This window comes from Salvelinus alpinus, chromosome 10, assembly GCF_045679555.1.
Source record: "Salvelinus alpinus chromosome 10, SLU_Salpinus.1, whole genome shotgun sequence".
Lineage (NCBI taxonomy): Eukaryota > Metazoa > Chordata > Actinopteri > Salmoniformes > Salmonidae > Salvelinus > Salvelinus alpinus.
The window spans coordinates 44,196,946-44,219,399 of NC_092095.1; the positions used below are offsets into that span (position 1 = coordinate 44,196,946).

The 22,454-nt window shown below is 42.6% G+C and overlaps 1 protein-coding gene across 1 annotated transcript in view; it reads left to right on the forward strand.

Annotated features, from left to right (window-relative positions):
- Positions 1–16,451, forward strand: part of LOC139532072 (WW domain-containing adapter protein with coiled-coil-like) — a 59,077-nt gene extending 42,626 nt beyond the window's left edge. The window contains exons 8-13 of the mRNA XM_071329202.1: positions 965–1,087; positions 1,245–1,393; positions 8,525–8,652; positions 13,738–13,933; positions 14,146–14,273; positions 14,388–16,451. Of these exons, the coding sequence (XP_071185303.1) occupies positions 965–1,087; positions 1,245–1,393; positions 8,525–8,652; positions 13,738–13,933; positions 14,146–14,273; positions 14,388–14,457 (794 nt within the window). The 3' untranslated portion in view covers positions 14,458–16,451. The remainder of the gene's footprint in view (positions 1–964; positions 1,088–1,244; positions 1,394–8,524; positions 8,653–13,737; positions 13,934–14,145; positions 14,274–14,387) is intronic.
- Positions 16,452–22,454: the final 6,003 nt, after the last annotated feature.

Below are 22,454 nucleotides of genomic sequence, written 5' to 3' on the forward strand. Positions count from 1 at the left end.
TTCTGGTGTCCTTTGACAGCTCTTTGGTCTTGGCCATAGTGGAGTTTGGAGTGTGACTGTTTAAGGTTGTGGACAGGTGTCTTTTATACTGATAACAAGTTCAAACAGGTGCCATTAATACAGGTAACGAGTGGAGGACAGAGGAGCCTCTTGAAGAAGTTACAGGTCTGTGAGAGCCAGAAATCTTGCTTGTTTGTAGGTGACCAAATACTTATTTTCCACCATAATTTGCAAATAATATTCATTAAAAATCCTACAATGTGATTTTCTGGAGAAAAAAAATCTCATTTTGTCTGTCATAGTTGAAGTGTACCTATGATAAATTACAGGCCTCATCTTTTTAAGTGGGAGAACTTGCACAATTGGTGGCTGACTTTTTTTTTTTATGAATGGTTTTCGGCTATAAAAGCCCATGCATATGACAGAGCGAGGAAAAAGGGAAACAATATTTTCTGACTGGACATTTTGCACTGTCTTGGTGAAATTCACCGCTCTGTCTAGCCTACATTCCTCTCTTGTGTTCTGCTCTATTGAAACCGATTGTACCAAATAGGAATAGGCAGATTACTCAATGTCACTCGGGCACCAGCCGACTCCGTTCTTAGGCCTTCTGCGCGGCGCCAGTCAAGTTCAAATAGGGTAAACCATTGTCTGTCATATCACGATGTCGTCACCATCGTCGATGGCTGTCAATCGTCATCGCTAGACGATACTATCGTAATATTGCCCAATCCTGATTCAGTGTGCTCCTACGTCAAGAGACATTTGTACCAGCTAGAGAGTAGTTAGTCATAGAATTTAATTTCTCCATTGTTTACATTTTGTTTGGTCACGCACTTAGTGGGGCTGATCTGATGGCTCTAAAACAGGGGTGATGTTAGGGATCATGTTATGGTTTTAGATAAATGCCCATATTTCCAAGCTTTCCTCACTCATCTTTATTTTTTCCCCCTTCTCTTTCCAGTCCTCAAAGCTGCTGTCACTCAAGCGTCGTTACAGTCGTTGCTTCATAAGATCCTCACAGCCGGCCCGTCAGCCTTCAACATCACTACTCTGCTCTCCCAAGCAGCCCAGCTCTCCAACCAAGGTAGGCCTTCAGCCACCCTGTTGTTTTATCTGGCTTCCTTGTTTGTTTTTAGATCCACAATGGCAATCTTCCTATTCCAACTTGCCACTGTTGATTTTTAAAGTATCTAAACCAGATAGATGTCTAATCATTCTCCACCCTTTGTTACCCCCAACAGCCCAGCAGTCGAACCAGTCCCCCATGTCGTTGACGTCAGACGCCTCCTCTCCCCGCTCCTACGTGTCTCCCAGGATCAGCACGCCGCAGAACAATGCTGGTCACCACAAAGCCCTGCTCAGCACGCCCCCTGTAGCCTCACAGACCAAGGTACTGTCTACTACTACCACTCTGGTAGGCCATGTCTATTTGGCTGTTTTTAGACATGCAGCCCAATTCTAATATTTTTTTCACTAATTGTTCTTTTGACTAATCGTATCAGCTCTGAAAAGATCTGATGTGATTGGTCAAAAAACCAAGTAGTGGAAAAAAATATCAGAATTGTGTTGCCTGTCTAAATGCAGCCTTGCCAGTCTAATGTAGAGTCATATACTAACTACTGCCTGCCTAGCAGCCTACTTCCTGCCTGGGACCTCTGTGTCTAAAGTAGGCAAAGCAATGTCTACCTCACTCTGCCTGCAGAGCAACTCTGTTCAATCCATCTGTCGCATTACAAGTATTGGCTGTCTTGTTCTGTATGTAATGTAAATGAGTGAAGGGGATGGTAGTATTTGTGTTGGCTTTATAACCTAGCTGGTCTGGGCCTATGAGTATTTTCTGTTGGTGTTTCACAGCATCACACACTGGCCTAAATCATACCCAGGTTCAGTGTTTAAGTGATGTAGTGTTGTCACAATACCAGAATTTGGACTTCCATACCAGGTTTAGTATTACGATACTCAATACCAAAACAATACCATGGCAAAAAAAGATGTATTAGCCAAGGTCAGAGAATGGCAATTGATCTAGACAGAAACTCTGCTACTGCTCTGTACAATCATTGGGGATATTTTGAGTTATATCATTATATTTGAACATTTTGATGTCCATTTTCTGAGACAGCCATGTCAAATCAAATTTTGGCACGTGCCAAATACAACCGATGTGGACCTTAACATGAAATGCTTATTTACAAGCGCTTAACCAACTATGCAGTTTGATTAAAAAATATATATATACAGTTGAAGTCGTAAGTTTACATACACTTAGGTTGGCGTCATTAAACCTGGTTTTTGAACCACTCCACATATTTCTTGTTAACAAACTATGGTTTTGGCAAGTCGGTTAGGACATCTACTTTGTGCATGACACAGGTAATTGTTCCAACAATTGCTTACAGACAGATTATTTCACTTATAATTCCAGTATCACAATTCCAGTGGGTCAGAAGTTTACATACACGAAGTTGACTGTGCTTGGAAAATTCCAGAAAATTATGTCATGGCTTTAGAAGCTTCTGATAGGCTAAGTGACAGCATTTGAGTCAATTGGCGGTGTACCTGTGGATGTATTTCAAGGTCTACCTTCAAACAGTGCCTCTTTGCTTGACATCATGGGAAAAGAAATCATCCAAGACCTCAGAAAAAGGATGAACCAGACCTCTGATTCATCCTTGGACCGCAATTTCCAAACGCCTGAAGGTACCACGCTCATCTGTACAAACAATAGTATGCAAGTATAAACACCATGGGACCACGCATCCGTCATACTGCTCAGGAAGGAGATTCGTTCTGTCTCCTGGAGATGAATGTACGTTGGTGTGAAAAGTGCAAATCAATCCCAGAACAACAACAAAGGACCTTGTGAAGATGCTGGAGGAAACGGGTACAAAAGTATCTATATCCACAGTAAAACGAGTCCAATATCGACATAACCTGAGAGGCCGCTCAGTGGTAGCATGAGACGGAGTCTACAACCCACACAAGTGGCTCAGGTAGTGCAGCTCATCCAGGATGGCACATCAATGCGAGCTTTTGTGGCCTGCTGGAGGTCATTTTGCAGGGCTCTGGCAGTGCTCCACCTGCTCCTCCTTGCACAAAGGCGGAGGTAGCGGTCCTGCTGCTGGGTTGTTGCCCTCCTACGGCCTCCTCCACGTCTCCTGATGTACTGGCCTGTCTCCTGGTAGCGCCTCCATGCTCTGGACACTACGCTGACAGACACAGCAAACCTTCTTGCCACAGCTCGCATTGATGTGCCATCCTGGATGAGCTGCACTACCAGAGCCACTTGTGTGGGTTGTAGACTCCGTCTCATGCTACCACTAGAGTGAAAGCACCGCCAGCATTCAAAAGTGACCAAAACATCAGCCAGGAAGCATAGGAACTGAGAAGTGGTCTGTGGTCACCACCTGCAGAACCACTCCTTTATTGGGGGTGTCTTGCTAATTGCCTATAATTTCCACGGTCGGGTGCCGAGTAGTTGCCATACCAGGCGGTGATGAAACCGGTCAGGATGCTCTTGGGTGCAGCTGCCAAACTTTTTGAAGATCTGGGGACCCATGACAAATCTTGTCAGTCTCCTGCGGGGGAAAAGGCGTTGGTATGCCCTCTTCATAACTTTCTTGGTGTGTTTGGACCATGATAGTTTGTTGTCAAGGAACTTGAAACTCTCAACCCGCTCCACTACAGCCCCGTCAATGTGAATTGGAGCGTGTTTGGCACTACTTTTCCTGTAGTCCTGTAGTTGTCTTGCTCATGTTGTGGGAGAGGTTCTCCTGGCACTGCCAGGTCTCTGACCTCCATAGAGGCTCTCTCATCGTTGTTTGTAATCAGGCCGTCAGCCAACTTAAAGATGGTGTTGGAGTTTTGCTTGGGAGTGCAGGAGGGGACTAAGCACGCACCTCTGAGGTACCCCCGTGTTGAGGATCAGCGTGGCAGATGTGGTGTTGCCTACCCTTACCACCTGGTGGTGGCCTGTCAGGAAGTCCAGGATCCAGTTGCAGAGGGAGGTGTTTAATCCCAGGGTCCTTAGCTTAGTGTTGAGCTTCGTGGGCACTATGGTGTTGAACACTGATTTGTAGTCAATGAACAGCATTCTCACATAGGTGTTCCTTTTGTCCAGGTGGGAAAGGGCAGTGTGGAGTTTAATAGAGATTGCATCGTCTGGATCTGTTGGGGCGGTACGTGAATTGGAGTGGGTCTAGGGTTTCCGGGATGATGTTGTGACCAGCCATTCAAAGCATTTCATGGCTACCGACATGAGTGCTATGGGGCAGTAGTCATTTAGGCAGGTAATCTTTGCTTTCTTGGGAACAGGGACTATGGTGGTCTGCTTGAAACATGTAGGTATTGCTGACTTGGTCGGGGAGAGGTTGAAAATGTCAATGAAGACACTTGCCAGTTGGTCCGCGCATGCTTTGAGTACACGTCCTGGTAATCCATCTGGCCCCGTGAATGTTGACCTGTTTAACGGTCTTGCTCATTTTCGACAAATTTTAAAAAATTGTCCGATCCTTAACCTCTGGGATATGTGGGACGCTAGTGTTCCAACTGGCCAACATCCAGTGAAAATGCAGAGCTCCAAATTCAAATAAATTACTATAAAAATTTAACTTTGATGAAATCACACATTCAATATACCAAATTAAAGCTACACTTGAATCCAGCCAACGAGTCAGATTTCAAAAATTATTTACGGCGAAAGCAAACGATGCTATTATCTGAGGATCGCACCAAAGCAAACACAGACCATCATAATTCAACCCTCCAGGTGCGACACAAAACACAGAAATAAAGATATAATTCATGCCTTTGACGAGCTTCTTCTGTTGGCACTCCAATATGTCCCATAAACATCACAAATGGTCCTTTTGTTCGATTAATTCCGTCGATATATATCCAAAATGTCCATTTATTTGGCGCGTTTGATCCAGAAAAACACCGGTTCCAACTTGCGCAACGTGACTACAAAATATCTCAAAAGTTACCTGTAAGCTTTGTCCAAACATTTCAAACTACTGTTGTAATACAACTTTGGGTATTTTTTAACGTAATTAATCGATAAAATTGAAGACGGGATATACTGTGTTCAATACTGGAGGAAAACAAAGTGTAGCTAGCTTTCAGGTCACGTGCCTCTAACAAACAGTACACTTCCCTCTACCCTCATTCTGAACAGTGTTACTTCTTCATTTCTCAAAGGAAAAACCTCAACCAATTTCTAAAGACTCTTGACATCCAGTGGAAGCGATAGGAACTGCAGGAAGGTCCCTTAGAAATCTCGATTCCCAATGAAAACCCATTGAAAAGAGTGACCTCAAAAAAAACAAAAAATGAATGGTTTGTCCTCGGGGTTTCGCCTGCCAAATAAGTTCTGTTAAACTCACAGACATGATTCAAACAGTTTTAGAAACTTCAGTGTTTTCTATCCAAATCTACTAATAATATGCATATCTTAGTTTCTGGACCTGAGTAGCAGGCGGTTTACATTGGACACGCTTTTCATCCGGATGTGGAAAAACTGCCACCTATCCCAGAGAAGTTAACTTCTCGCTAGCGTCCCACCTAACCATCAGCCAGTGAAATTGCAGGGCGCCAAATTCAAAACAGAAATCTCATAATTAATATTCCTCAAACATACAAGTATTATACACCATTTTACAGATAAACTTCTCGTTAATCCAGCCACAGTGTCTGATTTCAAAAAGGCTTTACGGCGAAAGCACACCTTGCGGTTATGTTAGGTCAGCGCCAAGTCACAGAAAAACATACAGCCATTTTCCAAAGAAGGAGAGGTGTCACAACTCAGAAATAGCGTTATAAATATTCACTTAACTTTGATCTTCATCGGAATGCTCTCCCAGGAATCCCAGTTCCACAATAAATGTTTGTTTTGTTCGATAAAGTCTGTCCAAATACCTCCTTTTTGTTCGCGCGTTTAGCCCAGTAATCCAAATGCACAGTACGCGAGCAGTTAGTTCAGACAAAGTCAAAAAAGTTATTACAGTTCGTCGAAACATGTCAAACGATGTATAGAATCAATTTTTAGGATGTTTTTATCATCTTCCTTTTTCTTTTTTTTTTATCGTCCCGGACAATTCCTTTGTCTTTAGAAATGAAAAGGAACAGAGCTCGCTCTCACGGCCGAGTGCCTGACTTAGCTCATGGCATTCTGCCAGACCTCTTAGTCAAACAGCTCTTATTCTCTCCCCCTTCACAGTAGAAGCCTGAAACAAGGTTCTAAAGACTTGACATCTAGTGGAAGCCATAGGAAGTGCAATGTGACCCCATAGACACTGTGTATTGGATAGGCAAAGACTTGAAAACTACAAACCTCAGATTTCCCACTTCCTGGTTGAATTTTTTCTCGGGTTTTTGCCTGCCATATGAGTTCTGTTATACTCACAGACATCATTCAAACAGTTTTTGAAATTTCAGAGTGTTTTCTATCCAAATATACTAATTATATGCATATTCTAGCTTTTGGGCCTGAGTAGCAGGCAGTTTACTCTGGGCACCATATTCATCCAAGCTACTCAATACTGCTCCCGTTCCCAAAGAAGTTAAGAGGCTAATGGTCTTGCTCACATCTGCTACGGAGAGCGTGATCACACTGGCGTCTGGGAACAGCTTGTGCTCACATTCATGTTTCAGTGTTGCTTGCCTCGAAGCAAGCATAGAAGGCATTTAGCCCGTCTGGTCGGCTCGCGTCACTGGGCAGCTTGTGGCTGGGTTTCCCTTTTGTAGTCCATAATAATTTGCGAGCCCTGCCACATCCAACGAGCGTCAGAGCCGGTGTAGTAGGATTCCTTCTTAGTCCTGTTTTAAACGCTTTGCCTGTTTGATGGTTCGTCTGAGGTCATAGTGGGTTTTCTTATAAGCTTCCGGGTTAGAGTCCCGCTCCTTAAAAGCAACAGCTCAAGGCTTTGTCTCGGTGCGGATGTTGCCTATAATCCTAGGCTTCTGGTTGGGATATGTACGTATGGTTGCTGTGGGGAACGGCGTCATCGACGCACTTATTGATGAAGCCAGTGACTGAGATGGAATACTCCTCATTGCCGTTGGATGAATCCCGGAACATATTCCAGTCTTTGCTAGCAAAACAGTCCTGCATCCGTGTCATCTGACAACTTTTGTATATATTGATATAACTATTATATCGAAGTAAACTTGGCGTCTTTCAAATGAGTTATTGATCAAGATGAATTCATATCCCAGTGACTGGTAGAAAGCAGACTGAACCAGGTTTTCTTTCAGGATTTTGTCTGCTTAGCTCAATTCTGCTTTTTTATCCTGAAAATCTCCCCAGTCCTTAATGATTACAAGCATACCCATAACATAATGCAGCCACCTCTATGTTTGGGGCAAATCCATTACTACACTTTATATTCTGGACAAAAAGTAAATTACTTTGCCATATTTTTTGCAGTATTACTTTAGTGCATTGTTGCAAACAGGCTGTTTTGGAATGTTTTTTAATTCTGTACAGGCTCCTTACATTTCACTGTCAATTAGGTTATTATTGTGGAGTAACTACAACGTTGTTGATCCATCCTTTGTTTTCTCCTATCACAGCCATTAAACTCGATCTGTTTTTAAGTCACCATTGGCATCATGGTGAATTCCCTAAGCGGTTTCCTTCCTCTCCGTCAACTGAGCTAGGAAGAACGCCTGTATATTTGTAGTGGCTGGGTGTATTAATACACTGTCCAACACTGTCCAAAGTGTAATAACTTCGCCATGATCAAAGGGATATTCACCGTCTGCTTTTTTTATTTTACCCATCTACCAATAGCTGCCCGTCTTTGCGAGTCATTGGAAAACCTCCCTGGTCTTTGTTGTTGAATCTGTTTGAAATTCACTTCTCGACAGAGACCTTACAGATAATTGTATGTGTGGGGTACGGAGATGAGGTAGTCATTCTAGTCATGTAAAACGCTATTATTACACACAGTCATGCAACTTATGAGACTTGCACATTTTTACTCCTGAACTTATTTAGGCTTCCCATGACAAAGGGGTTGAATACTTACTGACTCATGACATTTCAGCTTTTAATTTTTTTTACTAATTTGTAAAAACATAATTCCACTTCGACATTATGGGGTTTTGTATGTTGGCCAGTTTAATCAATTTTAAATTCGGGCTGTAACATAACAAAATGTGGAAAAAGTCAAGGCGTGTGAATACTTTCTGAAGGCACTATAATGACCTTCACAGTGTGACGAAAATGCACGGTGATGAGCTTGATGGGTCTTTTGTATGATATTTTAGAATATTTGCATAAATCTGTCGCTAATTGGATGGAAACTATAGCTACTGTCATTTTTATCCTATAACATCCCATCCCCTTGTGTTTGTGTCAAGAGTCAATCAACAGCAAGTGAATTTCAGTAAAATTATGGTCTGTGCCAGTCTAATCTGGGATTTAAACCTTCCTCCCTGTCTTTGTGTGGTTGTGGTGAACCTCAAGGGTTCTGGTGTGTTTCCTCTCTAACCCTTCTCCGCTCTCTGTCTGGTCCAGGTGAGCAACACGCCGGTTGTGAAGCAGCAAGGATCAGCCCCTCAGCCCTCCCCCCAGCAGCCCCATCCCAACGACAAACAGCACGGACACGACATCGCAGCCCTCCCAAGGACTCTCCAGCGTCAAGGGTGAGCTTTTCATTTACATTTTTAGTAATTTAGCAGACACTTTATTCATTTATGGGCTGGAGCACTGTACAGTACATTCGGAAAGTATTCCCTTTTTTCCACATTTTGTTAAGTTACAGCCTTATTCCAAAATGGATTAAATGATTTTTTCCCTTCAATCTACACACAATACTCCATAATGACAAAGCAAAAACAGGTTTTTAGACATTTTTCCAAATGTATTAAAAATAAAACGGATACCTTATTTACATAAATGTTCAGACCCTTTGCTATGAGACTCGAAATTGATCTCCGGTGCATCCTGTTTCCATTGATCATCCTTGAAGTTTCTACGACTTGATTGGAGTCCATGTGGTAAATTCAATTGATTGGACATGATTTGTAAAGGCACACACCTGTCTATACAGATGAAGTCGGAAGTTTACATACAACTTAGCCAAAGACATTTAAACTCTTCTATACTTTTTCACAATTCCTGACATTTAATCCATGTAAAATTTTCCTGTCTTAGGTTGGTTAGGATCACCACTTTTATTTTAAGAATGTGAAATGTCAGAATAATAGTAGAGAATAATTTATTTCAGCTTTTATTTCTTTCATCATATTCCCAGTGGGTCAGAAGTTTACATACACTCAATTAGTATTTGGTAGCATTGCCTTTTTAAATTGTTTAACCTCTCTAGGGTACGTGAGACGGTAGCGTCCCACCTCTTCAATAGCCAGTGAAACTGCAGGGCGCCAAATTCAAATACAGAAATACTCATTATAAAAATTCAGAAAATAAAACATATTTTACATAGGTTTAAAGATGAACTTCTTGTGAATCCAACCACTGTGTCAGATTTAAAAAATGCTTTACGGCGAAAGCATACCTTATGATTATTTGAGAACATAGCCCAGCAGACAAATCATTACAAACAGTAACCAGCCAAGTAGAAGAGTTACACAAGTCAGAAATAGAGATAAAATGTATCCCTTTGATGATCTTCATATGGTTGCACTCAGCAGACATTCATTTACTCAATAAATGTTCCTTTTGTTCGATAAAGTCTCTTTATATCCAAAAACCCAAGTTTTGTTCGCATTTTCTTCAGTAATCCACAGGCTCAAACGCAGTCAAAACAGGCAGACACAAAATCCAAATTTTATCTGTAAAGTTCATAGAAACATGTCAAACGATGTTTATATTCAATCCTCAGGTTGTTTTTAGCCTAAATAATCGATAATATTTCAACCAGACAATAACGTGGTCAATATAAAAGGTAAACAAGAAAGGCACTCTCGGTCGTGCGAATGAAAAAGCTCTGTAACACGGCAGGGTCCACTCATTCATACTGCTCTTACTCCCTAATTTTTCAGAATACAAGCCTGAAACAATTTCTAAAAACTGTTGACATCTAGTGGAAGGCATAGGCACTGCAATTTGAGTCCTAAGTCAATGGATACTGTAATGGCATTGAATAGAAAACTACAAAACCAAAAAAGAAACTACTTCCTGGTTGGGTTTTTCTCAGGTTTTCGCCTGCCAGATCAGTTCTGTTATACTCACAGACACTATTTTAACAGTTTTGGAATCTTTAGAGTGTTTTCTATCCAAATCTACCAGGTATATGCATATCATATCTTCTGGGCCCGAGTAGCAGGCAGTTTAATTTGGGCATGTTTTTCATCCTAAATTTCAAATGCTGCCCCCTACCCTAGTGAAGTTAACTTATGTCAAACGTTTCGGGTGTCTTCCACAAGATTCCCACAATAAGTTGGGTGAATTTTGGCCCATTCCTCCTGACAGAGCCAGTGTAACGGAGTCAGGTTTGTAGGCCTCCTTGCTCGCACGTGCTTTTTCAGTTCTGCCCACAAATTGTCTATGGGATTGAGGTCAGGGTTTGGGATGGCCACTCCAATACCAATACATTGACTTTGTTGTCCAGAGTCAATCAACAGCAAGTGAATTTCAGTAAAATTATAATCTGTGCCAGTCTAATCTGGGCTTTTAACCTTCCTCCCTGTCTCTGTGTGGTTGTGGTGAACCTCAAGGGTTCTGGTGTGTTTCCTCTCTTCTTAGCTCTCTGTCTGTGGTCCCGACCATTTTGCCACAACTTTGGAAGTATGCTGGGGGTCATTGTCCATTTGCGACCAAGCTTTAACTTCCTGGTTGATGTCTTGATGTTGCTTCAATATATCCACATAATTTCCATCCTCATGATGTCATCTATTTTGTGAAGTGCACCAGTCCCTCCTGCAGAAAAGCATCCCCACAACATGATGCTGCCACCCCCGTATTCCCAGTTGGGATGGTGTTCTTCGGCTTGTAAGCCTCCCTTTTTCCTCCAAACATAACGATGGTCATTATGACCAAACAGTTCTATTTTTGTTTCATCAGACCAGAGGACATTTCACCAAAAATTACAATCTTTGTCCCCATGTGCAGTTGCAAACCGTAGTCTGGCTTTTTTATGGCAGTTTTGGAGCAGTGACTTCTTCCTTGCTGAGCGGCCTTTCAGGTTATGTCGACATAGGACTCGTTTTACTATGGATATAGATACTTTTGTACCTGTTCCCTCCAGCATCTTCACAAGGTCCTTTGCTGTTGTTCTGGGATTGATTTGCGCTTTTCGCACCAACGTATGTTCATCTCTAGGAGACAGAACACGTCTCCTTCCTGAGCGCTATGGTGGCTGCGTGGTCCCATGGTGTTTATACTTGGTTACTATTGTTTGTACCGATGAACGTGGTACCTTCAGGCGTTTGGAAATTGCTCCTAAGGATGAACCAGACTTGTGGAGGTCTACAACTTTTTTTCTGCGGTCTTGGATGATTTATTTTGCTTTTCCCATGATGTCAAGCACTGTTTGAAGGTAGGCCTTGAAATACATCCACAGGTACACCTCCAATTGACTCAAATGATGTCAGTTAGCCTATCAGAAGCTTCCAAAGCCATGGCATAATTTTCGGGAATTTTCCAAGCTGTTTAAAGGCACAGTCAACTATGTATGTAAACTTCTGACCCACTGGAATTGTGATACAGTGAATTATAAGTGAAATCTGTCGGTAAACAATTGTTGAGAAAATGACTTGCCATGCACAAAATAGATGTCCTAACTTACTACTTGCCAAAACTAGTTTGTTAACAAGACATGTGTGGAGTGGTTGAAAAACAAGTTTTAATGACTCCAACCTAAGTGTATGTAAACTTCCGACTTCAACTGTATGTGGTCCCCACAGTTGGCGGCGCATGTCAGAGCAGAAACTAAGCCTTGAGGTCGAAGGAATTGTCCGTAGAGCTCAGACTGGATTGTGTCGAGGCACATATCTGGGGAAGGGTTCCAAACAATTTTAGCAGCATTGAAGATCCCCAAGAACACAATGGCCTCCATTATTTTGAACCACTCAGACTCTTCCTAGAGCTGGCCGCCCGGCCATGCTGATCTATCGCAGGAGAAGGATCTTGGTCAAGGAGGTGACCGTTCTTCTGTGGAGATAGGAGAACCTTCCAGAAAGACAACCATCTCTGCAGAACTCCAATCCGGCCTTTATGGTAGTGCTCAGATGGAATCCACTCCTCAGTAAACGGCACCTGACGACTCTGACCTTGAGAAACAAAATTCTCTGGTCTGATGAAACCAAGATTGAACTCTTTGGCCTGAATGACCTCAAGCCTCACGTCTGGAGGAAACCTGGCCCTACTGTGAAGGATGGTTGTGGCAACATCATGCTGTGTGGATGTTTTTCAGCTGCAGGGACTGGAAGACTAGTCAGGATCGAGGGAAAGCTGAACGGAGCAAAGAACAGAGATCCTTGATGAAAACCAGAGTGCTCAGGACCTCAGACTAGAGCAAAGGTTCACCTTCCAAAAAGACAACAAGCCTAAGCTCACAACCTAGACAACGCAGGAGTGGCTTCAGGACAAGTCTCAATGTCCTTGAGTGGCTCAGCCAGATCCCGGACTTGAACCCGATCTAACATCTCTGAAGAGACATGAAAATATCTGTGCAGCGACTCTCCCCATCCAATCTGACACAGCTTGAGGATATGCAGAGAAGAATGGGAGAAACTCCCCACATAGATGTGCCAAACTTGTAGCGTCATACCCTAGAAGACTCAGGTGCTTCAGCAAAGTACTGAGTAAAGGGTCTGAATACTTGTGTAAATGTAAAATTTCAGTTTATTTATACTTTGCAAAAGAAATCTTAAAGCAAAACGTTTTTGCTTTGTCATTATTGGGTATTGTGTAGATTGAAGAAACTAATACATTTGAATAACATTGTGTGGCATTGAATGTGTCCATTGTGTGTGTCATGTTAATTTGTGTTTTTAGTGTGAAAATCTATTTTTTTAAATCGTAACAGAGCAGACGCTCCTATCTATAGAAGACAAAACAACCACTTATTGCTAGTAAGATTCTTCAAGCAACTCTGTTGGTCTGGCTGATGTGAAGCAAAAACAGAACAATGCCATCCATGATCCTGCCTTGTAGGAGACAGTTTAATTTGTCAATATGTCATTTTGTGGCACCACCTGCTGGCGGTTTATAGAACAACACGTTTTTCATAAGTCATTGCATTGTATCGCTACACACAAAGATAATGGATGCACCATTGTTTATCCAAAGAAATCAAGACGACATCAAGTTAAACACATCTGATATGTATTGGAATTGTTAAGTGGATTTAACCAAATATCACGATTCACAAGCCACTGAGTGAATACAGTATTGCAAAAATAAGTATTACAATGTAGATTACCCCACCCTGACTGTAGTCAGACACTGGACTTCATGGATGTTTTGAGCTTAAGATAATATGCAGAATGTGTCAGTCTTGTCTGATGTGGAGCCTTTTCTCTGGTTGTATTTGGTCAGCAGAATCTCACATAATATGCACAATTGTTTAGTTATATTTGATTTCTAAGAACCTTAATTGTTGATATTATGCTGTGTTGGTCTGTTTTGTCTGATATTGGTTTGACCCTCCTGTCTCCTCTGTTACAACAACAAAGTTGGTGATAGTGTTATTACAGCAGAATATCATTGACATATAATATGCATAATTAGTCTGACCCTCTCGTTGCGCCTCTGTCATTCCACAGCAGTCAGAGGAGTCCATCCCCAGGTCCCAACTACGTCCCCCCCAGCAGCAGCAGTGCCACCACCTCCACCCCCTCCAACTCCTCTTCCTCCACCCGACCAGCCTCCTGCTCCTTCACCCCCACCCTAGCAGCACACTTCAATGAGAATCTCATCAAGCATGTCCAGGGCTGGCCCGCCGACCACGCAGAGAAACAGGTAGGATACGCATCTAAGTAATTGTATGCATTGTTTGTTATTATTTCACCAGTAAAGAGCATAGAGATTGTATAGATTTTAGCAGTATTGGGTAACCTATTCATTTCATTATTTTTATGTGAACCTAGATTCATTATGCATTGATCAGTGTCATTGCTGCTGTTTTTTATTTTCTTTGATTATTTGAAACTTTTTTTTTTCTCCCCCCCCAGGCTTCCAGACTACGTGAGGAGGCCCACACCATGGGAAGCATCTACATGTCTGAAAATTGCACGGAGCTCAAAAATCTCAGATCCTTAGTTCGAGTCAGTGAAATTCAAGCGACATTGCGCGAGCAGAGGTAAGAGTCCAGACCCTAATTGCCTGCGATATGCATGTTAACATCCATGTGTTCTATTATTACAAATATTTTAGCATGAAAACTAATACATATTTTTTTTCTACTCTTGTCTAGGATATTATTTTTGAGACAACAAATTAAAGAACTTGAAAAGTTGAAGAATCAGAATTCCTTCATGGTCTGAGAACTTGAGTTGAAGAGTGGAGAGGATAGGGTGGAGAGACCCATTGCACATGGTTGTAAGAGAGCCTTTGGTTGGGAGAACTGTTCTTGTTCTGTGCCCAGTCTTAACACAAGCTGCAGTTGGATTGGCTTTGGACCGTTGGGTATGGAGAGTGCTGGGCTTGTGGGAGAGGGTCTGAGTGGTTGGTTGGTTGGTTGGTTGGGGAAGAGGGGAGAAAAAAGGTTGATACAAGACATGGCTTGTGTCCCAAATGGCACCCTATTGCCTTTATAGTACACTATGTAGTGGATAGGGTGCCATTTGGAATGCACCCATGGTTGGTTTTGTATGTGCCCTGGAGATGTAGATTTCTTGTAGATGTTATTCATGTTGTAAATATGTTTTGTAGATTATTGAGACCATGGAAAGCCATGCTTATCAAAGCTTTTGACATCCAAACTAATCAACGTTATGCCGAGGAAGTAACGGCTTAATTTCATAGCCTCCTTCATATTAAACTCGTCTGTCAGTGGTTATGTCCCAAATGCCACAATATTTCCTCTAGTGCACTACTTTTAACCAGAACCCTATGGGCCCTAGTCAAAAGTAGTGCACTATATAGGGAATATGATGGCATTTGGGACGGCACTGTCAGTCTGCAGACTTGAAGCTTTTGTTTTAGATGGGTGAACCATTGCCTTGAGCACATCTATGACCTGCATGGAAATGGTGGAGTATAGTGTTATACAGTCAATAATAACTGAAACATTAATAATACCTTAGTGTAAAACAAGCAAGCAAGGTAAAACAAACTCACTGGTTTTTCTCTGCTCTTGAATAATAATAATGCTCAATGGATTAAAGTTATTTTCCTTATTATCCCCCTTTGGTTGAAGTATAATGGTTACACACACACAGGATGTGTCCCAAATGGCACACTATTTCCTATGTGTATTGAACTACTTTTGGTTAAAATGTGTGCACTATATAGGGAGTAGGGTGATATTTGGGAGACGGCAGCACACAGCTACCCATCCCCACCTTCCTCCTGCTGAAAGGTACATAATGTCTGGTCGCAATGGTTCAGATCTGTTTGTTCACAGCTCCCAGTGGCCCTGTCCTGCATTGCATTTCCTAAAACGAAAAACAAACAAACCAGTGCCTGGTGGTGTGATGGGGGGGGGAGAAAGAAGGTGCCACAATTGTGTGCTGCTTTGAGATCAAGGACCATTCCCACTGCTAGCACCCCGTAACTCCCACCCTGGTCATACATGTTACACGCAGGAGCACAACCCCGTGGTCTAGCTCCTCCTATAATGTAGATGAGCCGGGAAGAGTAAAAACCCTCCTGGGTTTTTTTCTCAAACTTTCCAGCAAGTTTTGGGGGGGGGGGGGGTGTTACTTTTATTAAAAGCGAGGGCACCGTCTTGGTTCATCCGAGAGTTCATTCCTATGTACAGTTGATAAAGTAATAATGAAGTTTAAGAAGTAAAGGAAAAAGGCTTTATTAAAAAGTTGCAGTGCTACTAGTATATCAGAATATGTTATTAATAAATTATTGCTACACTTTTCTTTGCACACTGTTTCGAATGAGTGCTACTGGGAGCTATTAAAGCAGCTGAAATGGCACCGTATTCCTGATTTGGTACATTACCTTTGACCAAGGCCCGTAGTCAAAAAGACTAAAAAGGAGAAGATGTCATAATTCTCAAGATTTTTCAGGAAGTGCAATGGGAGGCAAATGGAACTCAGTGAATTGACCTGAATGACACAATTAGAACTACTGGCTCCCATTTGTACTTCTTGCTCTGTCATTCCACAGCAGTCGCTTCTCCTTTTTAGTCTTCTTTCCCAAAGGGCCTGGTCAAAAGTGGTGCACTATATAGGGAACAGGGTACCATTTGGGATGTAGACATGGAGTTGCTGGTCACTAACCCCACACACCAGGGTCAGAGGTTGAGCAGAGCAATGACATATGTGATATGTGCGTATTGTAATAAACATGCTAAACTCAAGTGAGCACTGGTTATTATTTTATTGGAGTTCTGTTAGTGTTTTGTTTATTACTATTAATGCTAGTGCCTTGTTGAAAGTCTTAAGTCACACAACCTCTGACATGGAAATAAATATACCATGTTTTTTTTCTATTTGATCCAGTAACAAAAAGATATTCAACAAGCGTTTGTCATGCATCGATCTATAGGGTTGTTTTTGGCACTCCCGTCCATACTTGCATCTTTGTATTCCCCCCCTGTTCACTCCGAGTCAGTACAGAAACTGGCTTTGTCCCAAATGGTGCCCAATGTATAACAATAGTGCTCTATATAGGGAATGGGGGTGCGATTTGAGAAGTAAACGGTGTCCTGAGCTGTGACTACCTGATTTTTCTCCACCGTTCTAATCTTCTATTCAGTCTGATTTGAGATGCACCAACACATTCAGTAAAGCTGACCACATCATTGCTTTGTATATTGTTTTCCTCTGAAGTATATTGAAAAAATAAATAAAATATGCCTCTACAGAACCAAGTTCTCTGTTTTGACCTTGTCAGTTCAGTACTTTGTTTATTAATGTTATTTGTTCAAAACTAGCCTGAGTGCCAGTGTATGCTGTCATGTTTACTCATTGTCATGTCCAACATGTTTGGTTTGACGATGACGCAATGGAGTAGACGAGCTCAAACAGATCTGGGACCAGGGTAGTTTGTTCCAATGTTCCCACAATGAACATGTTGAATGTTTCCAATATGTCAATGCGTTCAGTATGTCTAGGGTAACCAAAATAAGTTAACACAGAAGAACGACAGTTGTTGAACCCTTGCAACATTTAACCATTTGTGTTCTTGTCATTGTGACAGTTCAAGTTAGTCCTTTATGTTGACTGAATATACAGTGCATTCGGAAAGTATTCAGACCCCTTGACTTTTTCCACATTTTGTTACAAAGCCTTAACCTAAAATGGATTATAGTAATTTTTCCCTCATCAGTATACACAATACCAAAGCCAAATTGTATAAAAATAATTGAAAATGTCTTGTTTATATAAGTATTCAGACTAAGATACTTGAAATTGAGCTCCAGTGCATCCTGTTTCCATTGATCATCCTTGATGTTTCTACAACATCATTTGAGTCCTCCTGTGGTAAGTTTAATTGATCTGACATGATTTAGAAAGCACACACCTGTCTATATAAGGTCCCACAGTTGACATTGCATCTCAGAGCAAAAACCAAGCCATGAGGTTGAAGGAATTGTCTGTAGAGCTCAGAGACAGAACTGTGTCGAGGCACAGATCTGGGGACTGGTACCAAAATATTTCTGCAGCCTTGAAGGTCCCCAAGAACACAGTGGTCTCCATTCTTAAATGGAAGAAGTTTGGAACCACCAAGACTCTTCCTAGAGCTGGCTGCCCGGCCAAACTGAGCAATCGGGGGAGAAGGGCCTTCCTTAGGGAGGTGACCAAGGTTCTGATGGTCACTGACAGAGCTGCAGAGAACCTTCTAGAAGGACAACCATCTCTGCAGCACTCCACCAATCAGGCTTTTATGGCCAGATGGAAGCCATTCCTCAGTAAAAGGCACGTGACAGCCCGCTTGGAGTTTGCCAACAGGCACCTAAGGACTCTCAAACCATGAGAAACAAGAATCTCTTATCTGATGAAACCAAGATTGAAGTCTTTGGCCTGAACCTGGCACCATCCCTATTATGGTGAAGCAATTTAGTGGCAGCATCATACTGTGGGGATGGTTTTCAGTGGCAGGGACTGGGAGACTAGTCATGATCGAAGGAAAGATGAACGGAGCAAAGTACAGAGAGATCCTTGATGCAAACCTGCTCATGACCTCAGACTGGGTGAAGGTTCACTTTCCAACAGGACAACGACAGGAGAAACTCAGGAGAGTGGAGAATTTCCCAGAATACAGGTGTGCTAAGAAGAATCCCAAGAAGAATCGAGACTGTAATTGCTGCTAATGGTGCTTCAACAAAGTACTGAGTGTAGGGTCTGAATACTTTTGTAAATGTGATATAAAAAATATTTTAAAAATAATACATTTGCAAAAATGTCTAAAAACCTGTTTATGCTTTGTAATTATGTGTGTATTGTGTGTAGATTGATGAGAAAAAAACAATTTAATCAATTTTAGAATAAGGCTATAATGTAACAAAATGTAGAAAAATCAAGGGGTCTGAATATTTTCTGAATGCACTGTAAGTGGACTGCTGCCGTTAGGTATCTGGCGATGCTTGCCAGTCCTCACTTTCGTCTTTCTCCCCTCATGTCTCCGAGTTGTCACTCTTTCCTCTACCCAATGATTCTTTATTTAAGATTCCTGTTTTCCTTCCCTTTTTCCAGTTGCTACTTTAGATGTCTTTCTCATATGCAGAACAGAGAAACCCCCATGAAAATCAGTAGGTCTACTAAGAAGGGCTCTGAATGCCATGGATGAATAAATATGCAGACCCCAACAACATTGTTGACCGGAGGTAACAAGGTAGATTTGACATTGAACAGAAGTACATAAATGAAATCCAACGAATGTCAAGAAGTGTTGAACCTTGAGTGAGTCTGGCTACTGCAGCGTCACAGATTCCACTCATCACTAGATGGCACTGTTGTCTTTCCAGTTGAATTGCACCTACATACAGTGCATTTGGAAAGTATTCATGACAGAAATATCACATTTACATAAGTATTCAGACCCTTTTCTCAGTACTTTGTTGAAGCACCTTTGGCAGTGAATACAGCCTTGAGTCTTCTTGGATATGATGCTACAAGCTTGGCACATCTAATAATGTGGGATGGCATTAAAAACTGTAATATACACTGCTCAAAAAAATTAAGGGAACACTTAAACAACACAATGTAACTCCAAGTCAATCACACTTCTGTGAAATCAAACTGTCCACTTAGGAAGCAACACTGATTGACAATAAATTTCACATGCTGTTGTGCAAATGGAATAGACAAAAGGTGGAAATTATAGGCAATTAGCAAGACACCCCCAATAAAGGAGTTGTTCTGCAGGTGGTGACCACAGACCACTTCTCAGTTCCTATGCTTCCTGGCTGATGTTTTGGTCACTTTTGAATGCTGGCGGTGCTTTCACTCTAGTGGTAGCATGAGACGGAGTCTACAACCCACACAAGTGGCTCAGGTAGTGCAGCTCATCCAGGATGGCACATCAATGCGAGCTGTGGCAAGAAGGTTTGCTGTGTCTGTCAGCGTAGTGTCCAGAGCATGGAGGCGCTACCAGGAGACAGGCCAGTACATCAAGAGACGTGGAGGAGGCCGTAGGAGGGCAACAACCCAGCAGCAGGACCGCTACCTCCGCCTTTGTGCAAGGAGGAGCACTGCCAGAGCCCTGCAAAATGACCTCCAGCAGGCCACAAATGTTCATGTGTCTGCTCAAACGGTCAGAAACAGACTCCATGAGGGTGGTATGAGGGCCCGACGTCCACAGGTGGGGGTTGTGCTTACAGCCCAACACCGTGCAGGACGTTTGGAATTTGCCAGAGAACACCAAGATTGGCAAATTCGCCACTGGCGCCCTGTGCTCTTCACAGATGAAAGCAGGTTCACACTGAGCACGTGACAGACGTGACGCCGTGGAGAACGTTCTGCTGCCTGCAACATCCTCCAGCATGACCGGTTTGGCGGTGGGTCAGTCATGGTGTGGGGTGGCATTTCTTTGGGGGCCGCACAGCCCTCCATGTGCTCGCCAGAGGTAGCCTGACTGCCATTAGGTACCGAGATAAGATCCTCAGACCCCTTGTGAGACCATATGCTGGTACGGTTGGCCCTGGGTTCCTCCTAATGCAAGACAATGCTAGACCTCATGTGGCTGGAGTGTGTCAGCAGTTCCTGCAAGAGGAAGGCATTGATGCTATGGACTGGCCCGCCCGTTCCCCAGACCTGAATCCAATTGAGCACATCTGGGACATCATGCCTCGCTCCATCCACCAATGCCACGTTGCACCACAGACTTTCCAGGAGTTGGCGGATGCTTTAGTCCAGGTCTGGGAGGAAACCATCCGCCACCTCATCAGGAGCATGCCCAGGCGTTGTAGGGAGGTCATACAGGCACGTGGAGGCCACACACACTACTGAGCATCATTTTGACTTGTTTTAAGGACATTACATCAAAGTTGGATCAGCCTGTAGTGTGGTTTTCCACTTTAATTTTGAGTGTGACTCCAAAACGAGACCTCCATGGGTTGATAAATTTGATTTCCATTGATAATTTTTGTGTGATTTTGTTGTCAGCATATTCAACTATGTAAAGAAAAAAGTATTTAATAAGAATATTTCATTCATTCAGATCTAGGATGTGTTATTTTAGTGTTCCCTTTATTTTTTTGAGCAGGCTATTATGTTTCACTGAGTTGTGGCTGAACGTCAACACAGATAATATAGAACTGGTTGGGTTTACTGTGTATCGGCAGGACAGAAGCTACGTCTGGTAAGGCGGGGGGGGGTGTCTATTTGTCAATAACAGCTGGTGCGCGATGTCTAATATTAAAGAAGTCTCGAGGTATTGCTCGCCTGAGGTAGAGTACCTCATGATAAGCTGTAGACCACGCTATCTACCAGGAGAGTTCTCATCTATTGTAGAAAAGGCCCATGGAGTTGGTGGAATAATCCTTTAATTCATGGCCACTTACTCAGCTGGGCCAGGGGCGCTTTAATTAGGTCAGGTGGAAATGACCGACAGATCTCATCCCCATAAAAGGAGGAAATCGCCATCGCCCGATCTCACTGCTTTCTCTCCCTTAACTCCATCTATTCTAGAAGTTCTGTGCATTCATGAATCCACACAAGTCCACCGACTCTTACCTTTCATCTGAACTATCTGTTGCGATCGGGAGAGTGGGCCATCAGTTATTGTTTATAGTTATTACCGCGGAGCGCGGCTTGGAGCGCACGCTTCAAACATATTGTGTAATGTGAATGGTCAATGATCACGGCCCTACGGATCATCAAAGGCCAATTATGCAATCGATATGGTTAATATGTAATGAAATTAATTACATGTACACATGAAGACACTTGAAAGGGTGAACTGAGAAACGTCATTGTTTGCTGAACTGATCAATTCTGATATCAAACTAATGGGGATTATAGATTGAATAACCGATCACTGTTTGTATTATTCTTCTCCTGATTATGATAAATAGTTACGAGCATAAATGACTCAAGGATGATTCCTATTGACTTCTTAATGACCTGGATTGTTGAATTCCCTAATTATGTTAATCATGAATCATGATCTTTTCCAAGATGGCGTAGCAGTCAGACGTGTGTTTGTCTTGTCCCGTCTTGTCCCGCGTAAATAGTCCTCGTATTTTTCGTATACATTTCGTATATATTTTAATTTCACTTTCCATCTAGGAACTGAATATACATTCCTGCAACCCGCCTCACCCAATGTGGTACGGATCTGCTATTTTTTATACTTTAGAACCGTAACCCCAATCAGAAGCTAGCCAGATAACTAGCTACTAGCTAGTAGTCAGTTAGCCACTGCTGCGGTCTTCACCCTTAACTCGGACACCAGCCAGCTTCAGCTCGGGCCAATACCGGCCAGTCTGCAGGCGCAATATCAACCCAGAGCATATAGGACTGCTTTTTCTCTACTACATCACCGGATTCCTGACGCAAGCTCTGGACAATTACACCGGATCATCGCAGCTAGCTAGCTGCAACCGAGTGGCTACTACTGGCTAACACCTCTGTCCCGAAGCAAGCACCAGTTAGCCTTGAGCTAGCCTTGAGCTAGGCCCATCTGCCGGCTAGCCGAAGAGGTCTACCAGCGAATTCTTGGGCTACAATACCTCTTTTGCCAATTGGACTGGACCCTTTATTGCCGACACGGAGTCCCGCCGATCCATCACGACTGGTCTGCCAACGTAATTGTCCGAGGTGGTTTCAACAGGCTTTTCCGTTGCGATGTTTCCGAAGACCCATCTGCTAATCATTAGCTGTCTTATCGGCTGCTATCTGAATAAGTATATCGGACA